Source organism: Melopsittacus undulatus, chromosome 3 (assembly GCF_012275295.1).
Source record: "Melopsittacus undulatus isolate bMelUnd1 chromosome 3, bMelUnd1.mat.Z, whole genome shotgun sequence".
In the NCBI taxonomy this organism is placed as follows: Eukaryota; Metazoa; Chordata; class Aves; order Psittaciformes; family Psittaculidae; genus Melopsittacus; species Melopsittacus undulatus.
Genome location: NC_047529.1, coordinates 68897078 through 68918355, shown reverse-complemented (window position 1 = coordinate 68918355; position 21278 = coordinate 68897078). Strand labels below are relative to the sequence as shown.

The 21278-nt window shown below is 37.5% G+C and overlaps 1 protein-coding gene across 3 annotated transcripts in view; it reads left to right on the top strand.

Moving 5' to 3' along the window:
• The window catches only part of PTPRK (protein tyrosine phosphatase receptor type K), a 398062-nt gene that overhangs the window by 173509 nt on the left and 203275 nt on the right, over positions 1 to 21278 (top strand). For all 3 annotated transcript variants that reach the window (XM_034060345.1, XM_034060343.1, XM_034060344.1), the window contains exons 4-5: positions 6104 to 6185; positions 8092 to 8207. In XM_034060345.1, the coding sequence (XP_033916236.1) occupies positions 6104 to 6185; positions 8092 to 8207 (198 nt within the window). The remainder of the gene's footprint in view (positions 1 to 6103; positions 6186 to 8091; positions 8208 to 21278) is intronic.

Genomic DNA, 21278 nt, shown 5'->3' with positions numbered 1-21278 from the left:
AGTTCAGCAAAATTATATATAACTTTCACAAGGCAAATGCTTTTTATAATGTCAACAAAATTTTTACGTTAGGTAAAAATTCGGTTACCTGTCCCTTTCCCTCAGTTAGCTTACAGTCGGTATTTCTTTTGTAACATGATACTATTTTCATATTTATTGGATAGAACTAGAAGCTTGTCAATGAACAGGATTTGTTAGTATTTTATCTTGTCTATAGTTGGTCTTGCTGTTCCTGGTTTTTCATCTGCAGAAAGTCTTTACTACAAAACAAACTTGCTCCTGTGTGTCGTTCAGCCTTAACCACTTCTAATATAAGTACTAGGTTCAGGTATATCTGGATTCAACCCTACTGTGCTTTGACAAAACATAAAATTAATCAATGAAGTATGTGTGTATGAAGTATATAAATACATAGTATATATCAGTATAACTCCACTGCTTCTTTTGGATTTAAGTAACTTATTCTTCTTTTGTTTTATTCACAAGATGAATAGAAATGATGTGGCATATGCCAAAAAAAAAATCAAATGCACACCATCAGGACCATTGAGAAAAGAGCCTAAGGTTTCTAGCAGTTCTATACTCTAGGTGAAGTTTGGGTTGTGGGCTTCTTTGTTGGTTCATTTTTTGCTTTGTTTGCTTGGGTTTTGGTTTGTTGTACTCCTATTTACCACAAACATGATACTTCCTGTTTACTTACAGCTCTTTAATATACACTTCCACCAAAGCATTGAAACTGATCTGTTTACAAATTTGATTTCAGATAATTTAGCTAGTAGAAGCCCTCCTATAGCTGAACAAAATGTTGCAAACTGAATGCTCTGTGGCAATTACAAGATCTAACTACTTAATTGGTTTGGGTTTTTTTTCCTCCATCTCGAATTCCTTGTCAGTGCTCTCTCTATGTTAGAGTTGTATGTGTGATGTGTATTATAGCTTAGCAGGAAAAAATAGTCAATAAAACACTACATTTCTGTTGTAACTAAACCTTTTAATACTCAGTTTATCTGACTGATGTATGGATGATTGCTTCATATATATGATGGTCTGACAGAACTGCTGTCAAAACTGTGGGAGATTCTTGGTTTTTTCAGTATCGCAAGTAGTCAGAACTAGTCAAGTGGAGGAAGGACAAGCAAAGTCTCAAACTGTTCTTAAAATACCCTGTTTGGTGACAGTGGTGTATAGTTCAAAAGAAAACAACTGTTAGAAAAACTTTAGGAAAAAGGGATAATTATGTTCTAGGGGGAGGCTTTGGGCTACAGAGTTGTTCTCCCTCTTTCTTGACTGCATTTTATACTGAATTGGCTATTCATGCTTTGGGAATGCTAATTTTGATTATTGCTGCAAATGAGCTAATGATAAGAATACTGAAATTTTTGGGTCCTGACAAAATTAAAAAATTTAGTGAGGCTAGTCCTATTTTGTATATTATTTTGTATATTATTTGTATATTTTATATATTTTGTCTATTTTGTATATTACTGCAACTGTGGGCTTAGTCTTCATGGTGATAACATTGTTAGAGCAGTGTATGAATGTGAAAGTTTGAGTATTTCTTAAGCATCAAACTTAGGCAACTAAATCCTTTTAGGGGTCTCTGCTCTAATAGTTACTACTTTTTCCATTTCATTTAAGAACTGTCGAGTACTTAGAGTTGTCCACAAACATTTATTTCTGGAATAATATTAGGTGAGGAATGATTGTCATCATCTGCATTTTAGAACTGGGATGCGAAAACAAAGTATGTGCTATTTTGCAGTGCTTGACACAAAACTACTAGAATTTCCTCTTTTTTCCTCTTTTTTGCTGTATTTTGCATGTCATATACTTAATTTTTAACCTAGGAATCCTTTAGAGGGGTCAGCAAGCATATAGATGGGTGTGATCTGATTGATACAGGCTACTTAGGTTTTCAAAAGGTGCTTGACTATGTCCCTCTGCAAAAGCTTGTAGTAAAACTAAGCTGCTATTGTATGACAAGACAAATACTTCCATAGACAGTTAATTGATTAAGAGGAAAAAGAGAAGGTATGAATAAATTGTCAGTATGCCCAGAAATAGTCACCAAGGCATGCTGTAAAAATTTGTGCTTTTCCACAGGCTTTCATAAAGGACCACAGTGAGGGCCAGAGAACAATGTGAAGTCAAAAGGCTGTAGGTGAAAGCTACTTTGTAATAGCGAAGGACAGTATGTGATTACGAGGACCTGTAGAAGGACCATCACAGTATTGCCAGCCGTGAATGATAAGGCAATAAAATGGCAGGAGTGTTTTAGTGTAGATAACGAGATACAAAATAACGAATACTGCAAAAACCTCTAATTTCTCACACAGAATGATGGACTCAAAGCTTGCCATTGGCACATTTCAGCAAGATCAGGGGGTTCATAAAAATGTCATCTTAAAGCCTAGTGGTGGTCAAAAAAAGTAAATGAAGTTTTAAGAATGGTTAAGAAAGTTCAGGACAAATTAGATAATGTTATTATGCTGTTGTATAAGTTATGACTCATCCACATCTTGATTACTGTGTGCCGGCTCTGCTCTCATTATCTTCAAAGAATATAGTGCAGTTAAAGCTTAGAGAAGGATGAGAAGGATAATCAGAGAAAATGGTATGGTTTCTATATAAGATTGACTGAATAATCTGTGACTCTTTAAATTTGAGATAACATCACTTGGGACGTAGAGGTCTACAAAATTTTGAATAATATAGCAGGATGGTTCGGATCAATTTCTCACTGATTTGGGTCATTAAAAGAAGCCAGGTAGAAAACAGACAAAGAGAAATGTCTCTTAATGCTGTCAGCAGTAAACCCATGTATTTCCCAGAATGGGGAGGGGTGTTCACTAAAAGCTTGCATTGTATTAGAAGGAAAATGGACCAGTATATGGACAAGAGTTGCATTAGGGATGGCTAAGTATGCAGTAGCATTTCCAGTTGAGGAGATTCTGACACTGTGTCTTCAGTTGCAGGCATTTCATAAAAAAGGACATGCCATTTTATCTGGAGAAGTAGTGAACTATTTGAGTATTACCTTGGAACTGTGTAAAAAAATCAGGGATCAAATCTAATTCCCTTGCATAACATTTGATTTACCTGAGCTTTTCAACACTTCCCATTGTGTTGATGCTGGTACAAAGAGACAGGATAGCTGTCTCCACTGCCCTGCTCTGTGGAAGTCCAATTCATCCTCCAAAAAACAGTCTCTCCTCTGCATTAAAGGAAGTGAACAACTCTCAGAAGTGCACTAGATGAGCATGCAATTAAACTGTGATAAGTAGAAGGACATTTATAGTTGCACAGGCAACTAATGTTTTCTGGCTAAAATTAAAGTGTAGGCCATCCTTTCTAGGACTGTAAACTGAACAGCAGTGCAGGCTAAATAGAGGATTCAATCCCAAAGCACTGGAGTCTTATTAAGATAAACCTCTCTAGTGAAAGGAAGAACTCAGGTCTTATTTTTCTCAAGTAGTGTGTGCGTATGTGAGGAAAAGGACTACCTTGTGTTCTGGTCTGACTTGCCAGCATTTTAAAGTGCTGTTTTCCCCTGTATATACAACTTCCTTTGTCAGTTTCCCATTTTAAGTGTGAACAGATGTTATCAAGTTAAAGAATGATAAGAATTTTTCAACTGATCTGCACCTTTTGCTGTGCAGTGTCTATAGTTATTAATGCTTCATAGCTGTATTTTTACCAGTTATTAATCTATGTCTTTTCAATAACTTTTTCTTTTTACTTACCTCATAAGCATTACTCTCTTTAACATTGTGTAGGCTTCTGGCATTTCCATGTTTCTTCATGATTTTTTTTTTTCCCTTCTCATGGATCTTCGTGTGTTAATCTTACTCTTTCATGTAAACTTCTCTTTTTTTTTGGTAACTTCCTACTTTTGGAGTGTGCGTGTTAATGAAATTATTCTGGAAAAGGTAGAAAAAATTAATTGCCATCTCTGTCCCATGAAAGGTAACTTTCTCCCCCCAGTTGAGAAGCATATGAACACAGAGGGGAAGGACGCACATGAAGCCAAGTTTCCCTGGGCACTGGACTGGACCTAAGTTGCTTCTAAATGAATTAATAACAATCCAGTTTAAATCGAGGTATATATTTAGGCCAGTTCTTAACAATGATGCTCAAATTTCTTAAATGGTGTTTGAGAAACAATGTGATTTCAGACCTTGTGTATGTAATAGAACTGTACTTTGTTTTAAAGAAATTGGTCTATCAGAAGGACTTTAATTATAATATTTCTTTCTGGGTTGTCTTCCACACCACATAAGCAATAATAATAAAAAAAAAAGAAAGAGGGGTTATCCAAATTATTAAATAGTTAAAGATATTCATGTTGAAATTCCTTACTGGAAACAAATGCCAGCTCTCTGAAGGTGGGCATGGTGAAATAGTCAGAAAGGTCATTGGACAAGGGAATAAAAGTAGGAATCCCAGACACTAAATTGCTTTCCATTAAGCTGTTTTTGGCCAAGGGGCAGGAGGCAGCAGAGAATGAAACTGTTTCTGTAATTTAAGAGCATTGGAGTGCAAATAAAATTAAAAGAGAGAAAAAAAAAAGAAAAAGTGAAGAGCAGTGCAGCCAGAAACTCAGAAAGAACTTCCAGAGAAGCTGGAAGAGGGATTGTAGCCTGACACTATCAAAGTATATGTCCCTCACAGGTTTTGTCCTATTGCAGTCAAAGCACAAGTTGGGGGACCTTGTGAACTGTATGAATGTGCCCATATCCACCTTTCTTTTGAAGTTTTCCTGTTTTCCCTTTGAGATTGTGAAATTAGTTCTGAGTATAAACAGGTCACCTGGGGTCCCTGCCACTTTTGGTGGGAGATAAGCTGCATTTCATATCTAGGTGGGAGGTAAGGATGAGGAAATGTAGTCAGTGGATCATAAGCGTACAGAAGTGTTCCTGATGCAATACTCTGAGCTAAACTGTGTAAATGCCAGGTATCTTGCTGAAGAGGGTCGTTTTTTGTGAATCAGAGGTCCAAAAGGAGACTGAAGAGTATAGTCATCATTACTTCCTAGCAAGGTGACATAAAGATTTCCCAATAAGATAACTTGATGTGAACAGCTTTCATTCTCCTCCTCACTTACAGGCTGATTGTTTACATTGTCCCTTAGAATGAGATATGTAAAGCAGGTGAAAAGATTTTATATAGAGCAGTTGCCTTGCTCAAAGAAGACCCCAACAAATACTTATTTTTGGGTAATCATGGCTGCAAGTTTATATAATATCTCTTAGCTCACTCTCTACTGGTGTCCTTTCCTCTTTCACATCTTCCTTTTAGGCATCTGTGCTTCATCTTTTTTTTTTTTTTCCTTTTAATAATTTTCCTTTTACATTCTACTTTTTTTCACCCATGCATACATGAATCTTGACAATAAATTTGTTCTTGTCAGTTGGTGGTGTTTTGCCACATATGTAGTAAAAGACAGCTCTGTGCTCTGGAGAAGTTCAAGAGCAATTCTTTGTTGTTACTGTCCATATGGGGTAGGACAAAAAGCTGGATGTGAAGACAGCCTCTTCTTTCCCTTCACACACAGCACTTTTCCCCATTGCCTTGCAACAATGAAGTTAACAGCTACTACATAAATCTCATGCTACAGCTGTTCTTTTCATTGCCACTGGGGAGTGCTGCACTATTTCTGTGCTACTGTGTTTTCCTGTACAATTATGCTGCAGAAGGTTACAGAAGACTGTGGACTATACGGTGACCCCTGACAAGAATATAAATTTTGTTAAAATTGGTTGATCAGTTGTGTGCTGCAGTGTCGAACCTATCTGAAAGTGATGGCATTTTTTTCAGGGTTGAATCATGTTTATATGTTTAGTGGAGTGAAAGCAGTATGCTGTTAATTGAGGTAATAAACATGCTCTTCTGGTGTGCTGTAAGCAGCAAATCCAAAGCAAGTCGTGTATATGAATAGTATGGAACTGCAATACATTGAGTAATAAATATTCCGTTCAGTCGTCAAACCTTTCAGGAACTTCAACTAAATGAAAAAGGCAATGTGTCTTATATCTACACGCTTGCCACTGTGGGAATTCTGTAGAAATGAGTGTTGTAAACATTTTTTCTTTCATTTTGACAGGTAATATTTGAAGCTGAAGTCTCAGATGGGAGAAATGGCTACATTGCCATTGATGACATCCAGGTTCTGAGTTACCCTTGTGGTAAGTAATGATTAAGAGCTGCATTTTTCTCTGTCTTTTCAGGACATATTTGATATTGCTGTAGACTGGTGAGTTTTCATCACTCGATCACTGATACTCTTTGTTTTTTCAATAGTATTTTAGTTGCAGCTTCCAGAAGAAAATGTAGTGTTGCAACAGTGATCTACCTAGATAAAATCTTTGTCTGCCAGAATTATATGGGAATGCAAAATCAGAAATTCTTGAGTGTCTTTTTACTCATGCCAGAGTTGGTGTGCATAATCAAGATGAGTTTTAATGTATATACTCACTGGTTAAAGAAAACTGAATTGGCAGATGCATGTAGGAGGTAGCAGGTTTATCAGATTTCATGCTCTTGTTCTTTTTTGATTTTCCTTCCAAATGGACACAACAGATGTTTATTAAAAAAAGGCTTCTGGCTATTGAACTAGTTGGGTTTTGTTGCTTTGTTTTTGTGGACAGACTTCAGGCATTTATGTTTGCCTTTTCCTGCTTTGTCCTGGGGAAAAACTGCACACAGAAACACAAGTTGCAATAGTGAGAATATTCTATAAATAAGAAATTGTGAGGAAGAAATTATTACTGTGCATCTCTTATCACTTATCACATTTTTTTTTTGGTAATTTGGTTCTGTTCCACTCTTCCGATCTTATCTTAGACGTCTATCCCTTTTCTAAAACAGGATTTCATTATGATGTACCTCATGGCTGGTTATTTAAGTACTCTCTGAAATTATCAAGATCTAACAACCCCAACCCAAATTTGCAAAATGATGACAAATAGTAAAATTGCATTGACAACTTCAAATTTTGCTTTTTTTTTCTACCCCAAACCTTTTAAGACCATAGCTCTCAGAAACTACCAAGCACCCCAATTTGAGTGAGCTACCTCTTTATATTTCAGCCATCTCAGCTTTTTTTTTTTTTTTTTTTTTGCTTTTTTTACCCTGGTGTGTGATGTTTTTACTTTGGTTCCCCTCCCCCTTCCTTTTTCTTTTTCATTTTTTTTGTTTTTCCTTTCTGTATTTTTTTTTTAAGTGCCAAAACGAAAGGCACTTGAGTACAGCCATGACGGCGGACTATCAGCATGACACAATATTCAGATTTTTTTTGTTACTGATTTTTAAATCCTGTGTGTTCCAATGTGCTGGGTCTTCTTTTCAGTATGTGTTTGGTTTTTGTGTGTGTGTGTCTGTGTGGTTTTTTATTTTGTTTGGCTTTTAGTAAGCAGAAAAAAAAATAACAGTTCAGCTACAATTTTCATACGCAGTTCTTGAGAGAGGGATAGGTGAGACCTGTGTAACATGCTCACTCCTCAAATATGTCTGTCAGCTTTCCTACATCTAATAAATCCTTCCGGTGGTAGTGCCACTGAGCTTGTCTAGGGGCTTTGTCAATGTGAGAAACAGATTTTTCAGCTCCTGAAATACTATATTTAGTGGCACAGATGATTTAATTTAGTAAACCAACAGAGCTCCAAGTTACATTGCAAACAATCTGAATAACATATTCAGACAGTACAGTCATATTTTGCCTGAGTAGAGTCCTGTTAATTGGGTTCCTCTCAGTATGCTGGGTTTCTTAGAATTCAAAGTCTTTGGATAATTTTTGTAAAGTGCTGCTGACATTTTGGCATTTGTTTTCCTTCTCCTGGCTTTTATTATTAAAAGATTTTATTAAAACTCATGTATAACATAAAGTTAGTAGAATCACCAGGGGGGAGAAGGGCAAGGACTGAAAGCAATCTTTCTTCTCGAGCAGAGATAAAACAAATAATTTTCTCTCCTCTGTTTCTGTTTTTTAGCTAAAGGTCATTATAATATGCATCTTCAGGGAGACAATAATGTTGCAGGCACCTTTTTTTAGCAACAGGCATTGTTTGTAATTTTTGTTTTACCCCTTTGCAGATAAATCTCCACATTTCTTGAGGCTGGGGGATGTAGAGGTCAATGCAGGGCAGAATGCTACATTTCAATGCATTGCTACGGGGAGAGATGCAGTGAATAACAAATTATGGCTCCAGGTAAGGCTAACTCAAGCAAATCTATTTAGGACAAGATGCTTTCTGGAGGTGAAATATTTAAATTTCTACACCTTTTCTTCTTCTGCATGTATGTAGTTTAAATTAAATTTTATCTCTGTTAAATGGAGAAACTTGTAATCAATTTAATAATGTTAAAAAGCTTGGATTGAAAATTAGAACAAGTGATGTGTAAGGTGGGGGAAGGGTTGGTGTTTAAGGCATTGTGGGCCTTCTCTGCTTGGAAATCATCTTTTTTTTCTATCAAAATTTATTATCATTACATATAAATAATTGGCATTTGGAATCTAGCAAAATGCAGATGTAACACAGCTGTCATAAATTCTGAGGATTATTTTATCCTATAAATTATGACTAATTCTTTGTCCAAGCAGGTGGCTGGAGGGATGTGGCTTGTATTTCTATGTGCGTATCAGTTCTACTCAGCAGCATATTTAATGGAACAACATAAAAGGACAGTTGCATGTCTTTTGTCTCCATAATAGGAGGGACTTCAACTTTTATCTGTGTGTAGTTGTGAGTAGTATGTTATATGATAGAATCTAAGAGATAGCTAAAACCAGAAAATAGCCATTCTCACTGAAAAATAAAGAAAACACCACCACCCCCCCAACAAGCTACTTTCCTTTGTGCGAGAATGGGGTTGCTTACAGTTAAGACCATCAGTTATGTAGAAGAATAGCAAAGTTTCACAGTTACTCCTTAAAAAAATCAAATTTTGCCACTTAAAAAAGATTAAAACCTCACTTTAGTTGTATGTGTACCTTTATGTGTTTGCTTTAATTTTATGTATAAACATTAAGCACCAACACTCCTTTCAAATGATATCTAAATATGCCCTTCAAAATTTCTTTTTTTTTTAAATGTGTCTATCTGTGTGTTTTCAGGACTGTAAAGTATATACTTTTTGGGGAAGCATTGTACTTTGAAATTAATTATAATCAGTTACTTCAATCTGTTTGATTTTTCCTTCAATAGAGAGTGCATATAGGCATGTGAGAAACAACATTCTGAAGAGATGTTTTTCATAGAATGAGATTAGAAAAATCCAATATGCAGTATGTATTATTGGACAAATACGCTGCAACATTAAAAAAAGGAATGTAAATCTAGTAGTAACTGCATTGTGTTTAGTGTAAAGTTATCATAGCAGTAGGAATGATTTTGTACTCCACATCTTTGAGTAGTAATTTGTTTAAATATAATATGAATCCATATAATGCATTCACGGAGGAAGAGGAGCTTGATTTCAGAGACTTGTCAAACAGAGTACAAAATGAACACAAAATGAAGCTGAACTGGGTTTTACTATATCAAAGGTAGGACAACAGCAATAGGAGCATACCAAGCAAACTCGTGAAGCACCACCATCAGTTGATCATGGGTTGGAAAGACTCAGTGGAGACAGTCAGCTGGAAATCTTCCCTATTGCTCGCTGCTCAGAGTCAGATAACTCTGACAGATAGCTCTGTCTAACTTTCACTCCCCTGAGAAGCCCAGTTAGCAGCCAGAAAATCTCAGAAAACGTATGTTTTGTCCCTCCCTATACTTCATAGGTGGTTTGTTGGGTCTGTTTTGTGTATCACAGATGTGGTTGACTTCTTGGTGTGGATGGTTTGGTACCTTTGAAATTGTAGCTCTTGCTTGCTTGTGCTTATTAAGTGCCTTGCTGATAAAAGTATGTATTTGAACTTCTGTTCTCCTTTTTGTTTTCCCTTAAACAGTGCCAAATTGTCACCAATTTAAAGATGAGCCTTTTTTTTCTTCCCATCTCCTTATTGCACTCCATTCTATTTGCCCAACATAAGGGTGAATCGGCAATCTTCCCTCTCTGAATTCTCTTCCTTAGATAACACAGCAAGTTACTGCTGTTGTGTACAGGTAATAGTGAATTTACTCCTTTTCCTTAAAACCAGGGGTGGATATGTATGGGCCTCATGAGACTCAGGAGTGTGACTTGGGAAAGGTTCGCTTTAACCTTTGACCGAACCAGAGACTCATAATGCCCGAAATACCCAGGAAGGAAGAACTGGCAGATCAAATCAAATGCCTAAGTAATTGTTTTTGAGAGCTCTGAGCTGAAACATTCCAGGAATGAATTTTTCTCATAACATAAAAGGCCACTGGAAAATAAAATAAGAAAAAAAAAAAAGAAGAAAAAAGTGCAAAAATGAAAAATGAAGGGGGTGGGGTGGGGAAGATTACGTTTTCCAAGTAGACTGTGTTAGAGAAAATAGCTTTTGGTTATGTCCTTATTGAAAGAGAAAATACATTTCTTTGGAGAAAAAAAAAGAAAGATAAAAAGAAAATGCGGTGAACAATTTGCTATTAAAACACTTTCTTTGGTAAGGAAAGATCTGAGGTGCAATCTGGGACACTAGAGCTTTTTTGTATCTGAAATAATCTAAGATCTCGTTTATTGCGTTGAAGTAATAGAGATGTGCAGGCACAGATTCATCACAGACTCTACCAGTGCTCTCTGGCTCTTGAGCCTTTTGTTTCACTGAAGGGCTAAGTGAATTCAGCAACAGTAGAAGGAAAAAAATATAGCAGCAACCCTATCCTGTGTTCAGTCATGCAGTCCCACAGCTGCTTCAGCGAGGTTCTCTGCACTGATGCTGGAGCTTTTGCAGCCAGTAAGTCAGTGTAGGAGAGTTATCTGCCTGAAAGATGTCCCAAATTGGTTTTTTGTTGTTGTTGGGGTGGGGAGGATTGTTTGGTAGTGTTTTGATTTCTTGATTTTTGTTGGGTTTTTTTAGCTTGATTTATGTCTGAATTAGCTGTATAAATAGTGCTAGCAGGTGGAAAAAGATGTGGATGTTTGGTTAGAAAGAGGGAAGAGGGAAAAATGGTAACAGCCTGTACTTAAGTAAAAGTTGATCTTGGTAGCCTGTCTCATTATAAGGTCAAATATAAGCTTTAATTATTTTGTTGGGGTTTTTTTTTATATAGTTACTGGGAAAAGGCATGGATCATATACAAAATGTTCTATGTGCGTGCTTATTTCTATGCTTACCTTTTTCTCAGTATATATATATATAAAAATGCACATATCTTTGTCTGTCTGAAAATATAAATGTATAAAAATAGGCACAGCATTTCAACACTCTTTTTCCTGTTTACTACTGCACTGATAGTATTTTCATCAACTCCATTTTCTACGAATGTATGCCTGTGAACCTTTCAGACAAATTGGAATTAACATTGGATTGAACTTCTCCCGACTTTCATGCCTGCAGATTCTGCTCTTGTTTGTTTTCAGATTGCATCTGGTCTCTTGTCTTCTTTCATACCCCTTCCCTCCCACCCCTGCATTTTGCAACCCCACTGGACCAAGGTCTGGGACAGTCAGAGCTCTGGCATTGAAAGATAAGCAGGAAAGATAACAGAAGTCTTTAAAAGTTGCAGCTGCATTAATATGAAGCAAATATTTGCACAGATAAGGAGATTTAACTGGTTGAACAAGATGATCTGAAACACACCTTTTGTGACAATGTTAATAGTAGGTATGGGAGCAAGAATTGCAGCACTTGAATTGTTTTTTTTGTTGTTGCTTACCTTTTCATTCTAATCTAATATTGAATCTCTTACAATTGTGAGCTGAAGGATTCTCCTTATGATCTGCAAGTATTAGCAAATTCTGTAAACATTTCAAAGTCCTTAGTTTTGTTTTAAAGTGAGCATTGATGTTGTTTCTGAAATACATTCGGTCTTGGTGTGTAGTATTCTTTTCCCTGCCATCCACTTCTGAATGTAATGGTGTAGAGGTTTTTTCTCCATATTTTTCACTTGCTCTTAAAATTTCCACTGTAATATGTCACACACCAACAGCTGCAGTTTTCTGCCACTACACACTGAAGCAATTAGATTGTATGGTAGGAGTCCCCAAAACCTAGGTGGTAACCCAGCCTTTTTTCACTAGTCATGCTTTAGTTTACTCTCTTAGGAGCATCAGGAGTTAGCAGGAGTTCTTGCTGAAAAAAATCTTTTCTGTTGGAGGTAAACATAAGTGTGTATGCAATCTTAAAAGATTGAATATAGAATGTGTAGACATCCTAACTCATCAGTTGTTACCCACATCTGCTGGTCTTTTTATTAAAGCCTATGAATTATCTTTTCTTGAAAAGACACTTAAAGAATAAATGTTCTTTTGTTTATTAGCATTTAGTGCATCTTGCTGCATTGTGCACATTGATTTGCTGAATTAATATAAGTAGGACCCCCTTTTTATTCTGTGTTGGTTTGTTTGTTTGTTTTCTCCCCTGTGAAATGCCATTCATTCCAATAGAACTACGTCAACAAATAACCTGGCAAACAAGTTCTGCACGTTAATCCTCTGCTTGGGGTGGATATGTTTAGTATTAAATATTTGAAAGGATAGCATGCACACGACATGCTAAACATGAAAATGCAGGAGTGGGCTGTAAGATGGTCTGTTTCCCCACTTGATTTGGAAATTTCTGTGTGCAGAAAGCTTCCACAGTTTTAAGCTTTGTTTCTTACTATAAAAGTGGAGAAATAGGATTGGATGAATATAATAACTTTAGGGTACACAAAGACTCCAGAAAGCAATGTACGTATTGTCTAGCATTTGTTCTGTGAATCTAATTGGGATATCAGAGCAATAGGGTTTTGTGCATAATCAGGCTGTGTTTAACAGCTTCCTGAGCTGGGAACAATTGTGGCTCCCAGAAGCCCAATGCGATTTTCAGTGTCTTATCGATGTCCGGTTTAACTGGACACTTGCACAGTGTGGAGAACAGGGCTTTTTGCTGGAACATCTGTTAAACCATATGTCTTGGCACCTGGTTCAGATGGCGATAACTGCGGCACTAATGAGTCCATCCATCATTGCTGAGCTTTGCATTAACATAGCATTGGATTAGGAAAAGCGGCTTGTTCTGGCTTTGCAGTTGGATGTGTTTTACCATGGTTTTGCAGCGATACCATTTGCTTTGGCGAATCTGAAATTCAAAGGGGTACCACATGCATGGTAATCCTGTGCAGATTGCCATCAGAGTGGTGGTGAGTGGGCCAATCTGTCAGCAGTAGCTGTGGGTGCTGGCTAACGGCCGCTCCACTTGGGCTGCCAAGCCTGGCAAGGAAGCCCTGCTCTTGCCCGTGGAGAGGCTCGTCAGCTAATGCAGTCTGATGCAGCCCGTATCTCCGCCAGAGGAAAATGTCGTTCCTTGTGGGATAACAGACGATTAAAGCAATTGCCTGAGAGTAATAATTGAAAAAGTGAAATTAAACAGCATTATGGAAAATAAAATGCAAATTGCTGTAAAAACCTGGGCTGACCTCCCAGCGGTACCAACTGTTACCAGAGGATGAACAAGCATCTGCGCAGTTGTCTCTTCGGGCTCAAACAACTGGCTGTGTCCTGCATGCTTTGTTCAGGGAACTGCCATAACCTTTCATGTCCTATTTACCAGCATCTTGGGTTTGGTGCTGGTTGCCCCAGAGTGTGATTTGATATTTAGCATTCATTTTTTCTTGCTAAATGCTGTGTATGTGTAGTCTTTAACAAGTCTTTGGACTGGGCACACGCAGATGGTATCCTAAGATGATGCATTTTGCAGGACCAATGTAATATTTCAAGAATTTAGACTGGAGAGTCTATAGGAGAATATGTGTCTGTGGCAGTGGGTTGAGGACACATCAAATGGTTTGACTTGCTTTTTGGAAGGACGCTATTTCCCCTCAGAGGAAGGAAGTTGTGCCATATGATTCCTTTCTTCCCATTGTACCCAGAAGGTGAAGGCATTGATCAGTATTCAGGAGGAGGGTTTAAGTATGGGCTGTGGGCCTTTGAGCTAAACCATTTTGCTGCAGTGAAGTGTTGGGAGGCTCACTCATGGTCTCAGAAAAAAATATGTAATAGGAGTCATATCTAATTTAACTTTGTTTTACTTAGTTTGCAAGGTTTTTTTCTACTTTGAAGTTTTCTTAGTTTTCTAAAGTAACTGCCTTTTGAGATCCCATTGCATGTTGATACAGTCTATTAACTCTTGAGATACTGTTTCTTTAGTTTGATGATAAAATGCTGTTACAGTGCACCTGCCTATTTGCAACTGTCATTACATTGCAGAATGTTTTTTGTTCATTTAAGCAAATTTTATGGCCCCTGAAAATTAAAGGAAGCTGAACACACCCTGAATGTTAGAGTTTAGTTATTTTGCTTTTTCTTTTGTGGGGCCTAGAGAAATTTCAGAGAAGGTGCCTTGTTAGCACCCATGGGGTTTCAGCTGTGGAACTGTGATGGGGAGTTTTTGTCCCTTTTTTGTTTTTAGTCAGCTTTGAAGTTTGGTGTTTCTTGGTGCTGAACTAAGTCAGGTCTGTTTGCCTTAAGGAAGAGTCATATCTATGTTGTTCTGGGGAGGCAGCAGGAGCAGAGAGGACCAATAGCTTTGGTTTTGCTCTTATCCCCAGATTGCGGGAGTGGTGTGTGAACCTCTGAGGTGCCTTCTGCAGTGCAGATGGCAGACTTCTTGGTTATCAGCATCATCTGCCCAAAACAAGTACAGCTAATTGGGCTGTTTATACCAAACCTTTCCTCAGCTGGTAAAATGCTGATCAAGTATACATCATCCTACCTTTAGCTTGATTACTGACAATGGCCAAGCAGCGTGTAAGTTCTTTTTCTGTTGCATTTGAGGCTTGCACAGAAATTTCACTTCCCTTATTTGTCTCGTCATTGGTTTGTTTGTTGTTTGTTTTTTTTTCTTTTTTATTTACAGAAAATGTGTTTTTTTCAAGGTGAGTAACAAAGTAGGGAAGCATAGAGGACAGGGCTCCTCTTTTGCTATGACTTGTCTATTTTACCTGCATTTGCACCTTATCATATTTATGTTCCGTGATAGGCATTCTGGTTTTCCAAACACTTTTTTTTTTTAAAGATTTATGAAAAGCTGCCTCAAAGTGATATATCAAGCTCCTTATAAATAACTTGTAGTTTATTCTGTATCGCCCACTGCTGACTTTGACATGGTTATAAAGATTATTCACCAATGAAAAATACAGTAGTCATAACTTCATATTTGAGATTCTCCTTTTTGTTTGTTTCACAAAGGTGTTTTTCCCCCTTCTGTTTTTTTCACTCTATATTCACCTTTGATGCTATCTATGTTATTTAACCCTGAATGAACTTTCTCTACCTCCTCAGTTTATCAGCTTCTTGGATAAATATGGCAGTTCTCCCTAGATGACCGGTCATCTTAGGTTTCAGCAACATGAAATACTGTAATCCTCCTGGTTTTAATTTAATTCTGCCCCAGTTAACTAAGTCCTCCAGCCTGTGTTGCTACCAGTCATGTAGTTTACACGGCAGCTTTTGGGGTCGTCATCCTTGTGGGTCTTCCCTCAGGACATTGCTGCTCCCATGGTGTCTGGACCATCTGGTGCTGGGTGCTCTGCTGATACCACTGCCTGTGCCTGTGGTGGTGACAGGGGGGAGCTCACTGCCTCTAATACCAGGCACTACCTTTTCAGGCTGCTGTTTTGTAGCTTACAGGTAGACCAGCTGTGTTGGACTACACTCTATGTAGTCCTGGTAATATTTCCTCAGCCAGCCAGTGGCTTAAACCCATGTAAACAAAACACCTGAAATAAAGATGATTATAAAAACATGTGGTGGTATCAATTACTTGACCACTGAATTCTGTGAAAATTGTCTGTTAACACCTGCATTCAAGGTGTCTCCTTGGTAGCTGTGTGATGGGTGATTGATATGCCAGGCCTGATTTCCTCAAATAGCTGCAGGACTTAATGAACTACAGAATTTGAGTGGCTGGTATACTTGGCTGCTTTTAGAAAAGGGTGAAATCATCTGCTACGAATTGTTTGAGGAACCGTCTCATGTAGTGTTAGCCTTCAGTAGTGGGGTGTTTTTGTAACTTTTTTCCTTCATTGTTGTCTTTTTGGTTTTGAGCTGCAGCATGAACATTGTAGCTCAGCATACACCACTTAAGGTGGTATAGAACTTTAATCACTGTGTCCAGAATTCTATGAATTATGTTTGGGTTTTTTTTGTGTTGGTTGGGTTTTTTTGTTTGTTTGGTTTCTTTTTTAAATCAACAACACTGCATTGAAGAACTATAGCTTTCTGAAAAACTTCTTTATTATTATAATTTTTAATAGAGATTTTTTGTGGCATACATTAGATTAGGCTCAAAATAAGAGGCTTTAAAATATCCAGAAAAAGCAAGTGTCGTTTTTGTTTGTGTAGTGGAATGGTGAGGATCACTGTTGCATGACTTTTGCTATTTTGCCTCCGGTAGATTCTATTATAATAAAATAAATTAGGAATGTCACCTATGAAGGGCCAGATGGCTCTCAATTAGATTATTTCATGAGCAACCTTGTTTTCTTCAGTAGGAGGTTCAGTGCAGGGCGAGGGAAACTGAACTGCTTCAAAGTGGACAAGTTTGAGTAGCAGCAGTGCATGTAACCAGGACATATAATGTAATCATGGATTTTTCTGTATTGCAGTGCAATGCAGGATAAAATTTGGCCTGTCACATTTATTCAAGATCTTCAGTATATGTTTGTGTGGGAAAATCTGTGCTGTGGGTCTTGCTAATAAATGAATGTGTATTTCATTGGAAAGTGGAGTCTTAGTCTGGTCTGCTGTGCATGTAGGGAGACCAGCAAGTTAAAGCACGCTATATTAATTTCCTACCCCAAAAAAAAACCCCTTAAACTCCAACTGCATGCTTTCTCTTTAGAAATTGATCAAACAGAAGAAATTGCTATTTCACCTTTTTGTGTACCAAGAAGAAAAGACTGTCTAGGTGTATTATTTAAGCTATAGTTCCAATTCATGTTCTGCTTGAAAAAAAATTGTTAGGCTTAAACCATTTGTAAATAAGATTGACTGGAGAAAATAATCCCACTTGTTCAGTCTTTTACTCTTTTGTAGGTGGGGAAAAAAATAAAATTTTATTTATCATTTCTTATGATAAATACCTGCCATGCTTTATCATGGTTTTGGTATGTTTAATTAAAGCCCCAGGATTTATTGATACATTTGTGTGACAGAATGAAATAAAAATAATAAATATATTTTTATAAAATATAGATTTTTCTCCATTTGGAAGTTATGTCTGAAGTGCTGTAAAACCATACGTTGTGTGTGCTGAAAAGTGTCAGACAGCTACATGTATGTAAAATTTTAAAAGTATAGTTATTTGTGTTGTTTATGCCCCTCACATTGTCTTATTTTTAAAAAACATCTTTGGCAGATATCATTTTTTTGCTGGCATTCAGACTGTCCACATTCAACCATCTTCCCTCTTGCAAAAAAAAAAAAAAAAGATATTTCTTCCTTAAAACAATGAGTAAAACCAGGAATGTTTTTGAGCATGTTATTTACAAATTCCCTTTTCCTCAGGGGCAGCAGAGGCGTAATTCCGTGGGCTGCTTGGGGCATCCTCCTTCCAGCCCTTCTGCTGTCCAATGAAGTTTTGATTGCACCTTGAGGGACTGAGTTGCTTAGACAGACTTTCAGCTTTTGCCCTGCTCTCAGCATGGATCCTGCCCTCTCCACTCTTTGTGGCAGTGCAGTGAATCTGATCACGAACTAACTCGTTTGCTGATGATAATAGATGGGGAGGGAATATGTTTTCCAGGAAGGTATTTTTTTTATTCTGGGTCAGTTTTCTGCATGAGCACTGGAGTGAAGGCGAGGAGGGAAGACAGTGGGAGACAGCTGAAATGGACGCTGCTGCCAAAGTAACGTGTGTGTCACTGCAGCCGAAGTGTTGACATCTTCTTGTCTCTGGAGGCATCCTGGCATCTAGCTGAGACCCTGAGAAGGCAACCAGAGTTGACTGTAATTGTTAGCACTGGAGAGGACTTATTTTAAGGTGTTTACACTAAGAAAGGGATGAGGATGTGTAAGGTTGAGCTGTCCAGGCTGATAAAAATCACTAGTATGAAAAAGTAGAGTTCAGGAAAATTTAGCGGGAACACCACCACAGAAAGGTATGGTGTCTTACTTCTGTTAAAACAAAAAAGCAAGGCCCACCACTTTTCAACCTGAAGAATTGAGAGAGAAATGCAGATAAGTTTTAAATTTGTATTAAGAAATTAGAAACGCAAATAAATCTTGCCAATAAGATAAGACATTTGGCTTTAGATGCTGCTGGTTCCATTCAGGTACTAGAAAATCCATTAAAATTTCGTTTCATGTTTATGAAATGCCTGTCTTCTTTCCTAAGACAGAAGAGAGAAATTTAAGGCTAATGGTTAATTTGCCTGTGATTGTTTTTTAAGTGGCATAGACTTTACTGTTGACTTTGTTTAAAATATAGATGATCTTATTTCACTGCATGGAAGAAAAAAAAAATAATGTTCCTATCAAATTAAAAATAACCTTGAAGTCACACAGATTTATTTAAGGTCATAATTTTAAATGCCTGAAATGCCAGAATTAAAGAGGTTTTTCCACATGCTTATATTTCTTTTAATGAAGTGTTTATAGAGAGTAGTTCTTTGTGAAGCCCAGAGTTATTTCCACAAAAGGAGAATTGCCTGGTGGTGACCTCTCCTAAATGAGCAATTCAGGGTTATCAAATCAGACAGCAAGGGACTGGAGAAACCAAGGATCACACGGGGTACAGCCATTACCTATTAGTATAACTCCACATTAATTTTAAATTGAATTTTTAAAACCTAATTGAGCAGCATTTCGAAGCTCTGTTCAGTGTGAGCAGGACATAAATTGAAATAGTAGGTACCAGAAACCTCTAATAAGCAAAGAGCACTGCTGCCTTTCTTCCCTCTCCTTTAAAATCAGTGGTAATGCCTTGACATTAAAAAGAAGAATTTAATTAAGAGATCGTAGCAGTGCAGCTGAACTCTGACTGGCTAACGGCTTACCAGTGTAAGGAATATGAACTGAAATGAATGCAAGTTATTTTCTTCAACATTAAAGTGAAAAGTCTCTTCTGTTTGAGCATTTCATCATTTTAGTGCAAAAAAAATAATTGATAAGCTGTACATGAAGATAGACTTTGAAAATGTAATTGTGCATTTGGAGTCCAAGAAACAAATCCTAATGCAGAGAAATCTGAGCAACTACTTTAAGCCTTCTAAGATAAAGTGTTAGGAAATTACTGATGTAAATAGAAAAGAAAATCCTAGGTTTTGTTTTGGAGTAGAGCTGTAAAGCTTGTTAAATTTCGTTTTGATCAAGTGCTCTGAAAGTGCATTAATATTTCATTTTAAGTAGGAGCCCAATTCACTTTGTTTCTCAACATGAAGAGTACAGATGAGCTTAAGTAAGCAAGTTCTGAGCTTCAGAGTGTAAATTATTTTGCACAGCAAGCTTGGATGTGATTCTCCGCTGAAAAGTAAGCACCTGGCATTGAAATTTAAAACATGACTTAGTGAAGGCTGTCTTTCATTTCAGAAAACCCTCTACTATTTGTTTTTCTTTCCATAGATGGTCAAGAATCACTACATTACATGGGTTAGTTGTCAAGTCTACTGTCATATCGTTTTTGCTTTCTGTTTATTATATGATGCTTGGTAATTTTAACAATTATGCGTCAAGTTTGTGTTTAGTGGGTGAGATTGACACCCATTTGCTGTCTGGTTGAGGTACACATGAGAGCACATGCTGTGGGAGGCATGGACAAGAGGAAGGAAGTACCATAAGCTTTATTTTTTTTGCTTAGCTCAAGGCACTAGATTCAAGTTTTATATCAAGTTACCATTCCAGAGAGTTCAAGCCTTTGGTCAAAACTGGGAGGAAAGAGGGAAAGTAGCTTTTAAATCCTGCTTTCAGATTTAGCTTTTCCTATGAGAAGCTGCCAGTTAACAGGAGGGAGAGGTGCATTACCCCCAAAATAATTTTGTTGCAGCTTAAGCAGCACTGAAATAAAGCCTTTAACATCACACCTCATTTGTGTGGTATTTTAATAATTTCATTGATCCCTGAAGTTCAGTAAGGGCTCTCATTTATAGGTGTCTTTGCGGGCATCAGCAAACTTCCTTAATTCCAAATAGGAGGCAGATATTCATAGAGCTGAGTAGAGAGCCAGTGCCTGTCAGGACGACTTGGCTGCACTACAGTGGATCCAGGTTTCCAAGTGCCCAACTTCCACTGCTTTTGCCCTGTGAACACCCTGTCAAATAGCTTCCAGCTTCTGTCGTTACAGAATGGTGACTGAGGGAGAAGCTGTGAAAGTACTTTTTGGAAGGATCTCATGCACCATCTTCTTCTGGAGATCTATTTTCATTCTCTGCATCTCACCAATACAGCTCTACAGGCTGAGCTTACCCTTGCGTAATGGCTTCCTGCTGTTTCTGGTGTAATGGCAAAAAGGGTGGCTATGGGAGAAAAAACTGGGTGGAGTCTTCATGAAATGAGGAAGTAATACTCTCACAGCTTGCTGCTGGTAAAGGTGATGGGGTGGTTTTTGTAGTGGATACTCATGACTGGAATCTGACAGGTTCTTATAAATGAACTTTTTCCCCCAAGGCTTCCAGTGATGTATGGGTGGGTGCTTTGAACTCCTGCAAGAAAAGACAATAGAATCTGAAATTCATCTGTTTAAACTTTTTAACTATTAAAATGAATATTTGTTTCAGTGAGTTTGAAGTAGTGCTGAACCCCTGGCTAATCTACTGCAAAACTGTTTAGAGAGTGACTAACTCATGCTAAGATCACAGAGGGCAGATGTAAAATGAAGTGTTTGAGTATTATGAAGTACTCCTGCCTGTGACAGGAGGCCAGCTAATATACACATGCAGCATTAACTCATCTCCTTTTTCTCCCCTATGTATTTTGCCACAGGCTTTCAGATTATTAAATTCTGTGTCTCAGCAGTAGCACTTGTTGTATTAGACAGAAAGCTCAGAGTTTAATACCTCAATGAAGTTTCTCATTCCAGGGGTTGATTAGAGTTAAAAAAAGTCCTTGGAGGTCACATTTGGCTACGTATCAAGCAGAGCAGGCAATGCAGTTAGAAGGAAATTATGATATCTTTCTGGTGACTGAGCAAAGCTGAGAAACTGTATTCTGGTCAGGGAATAACATGTGGTTGA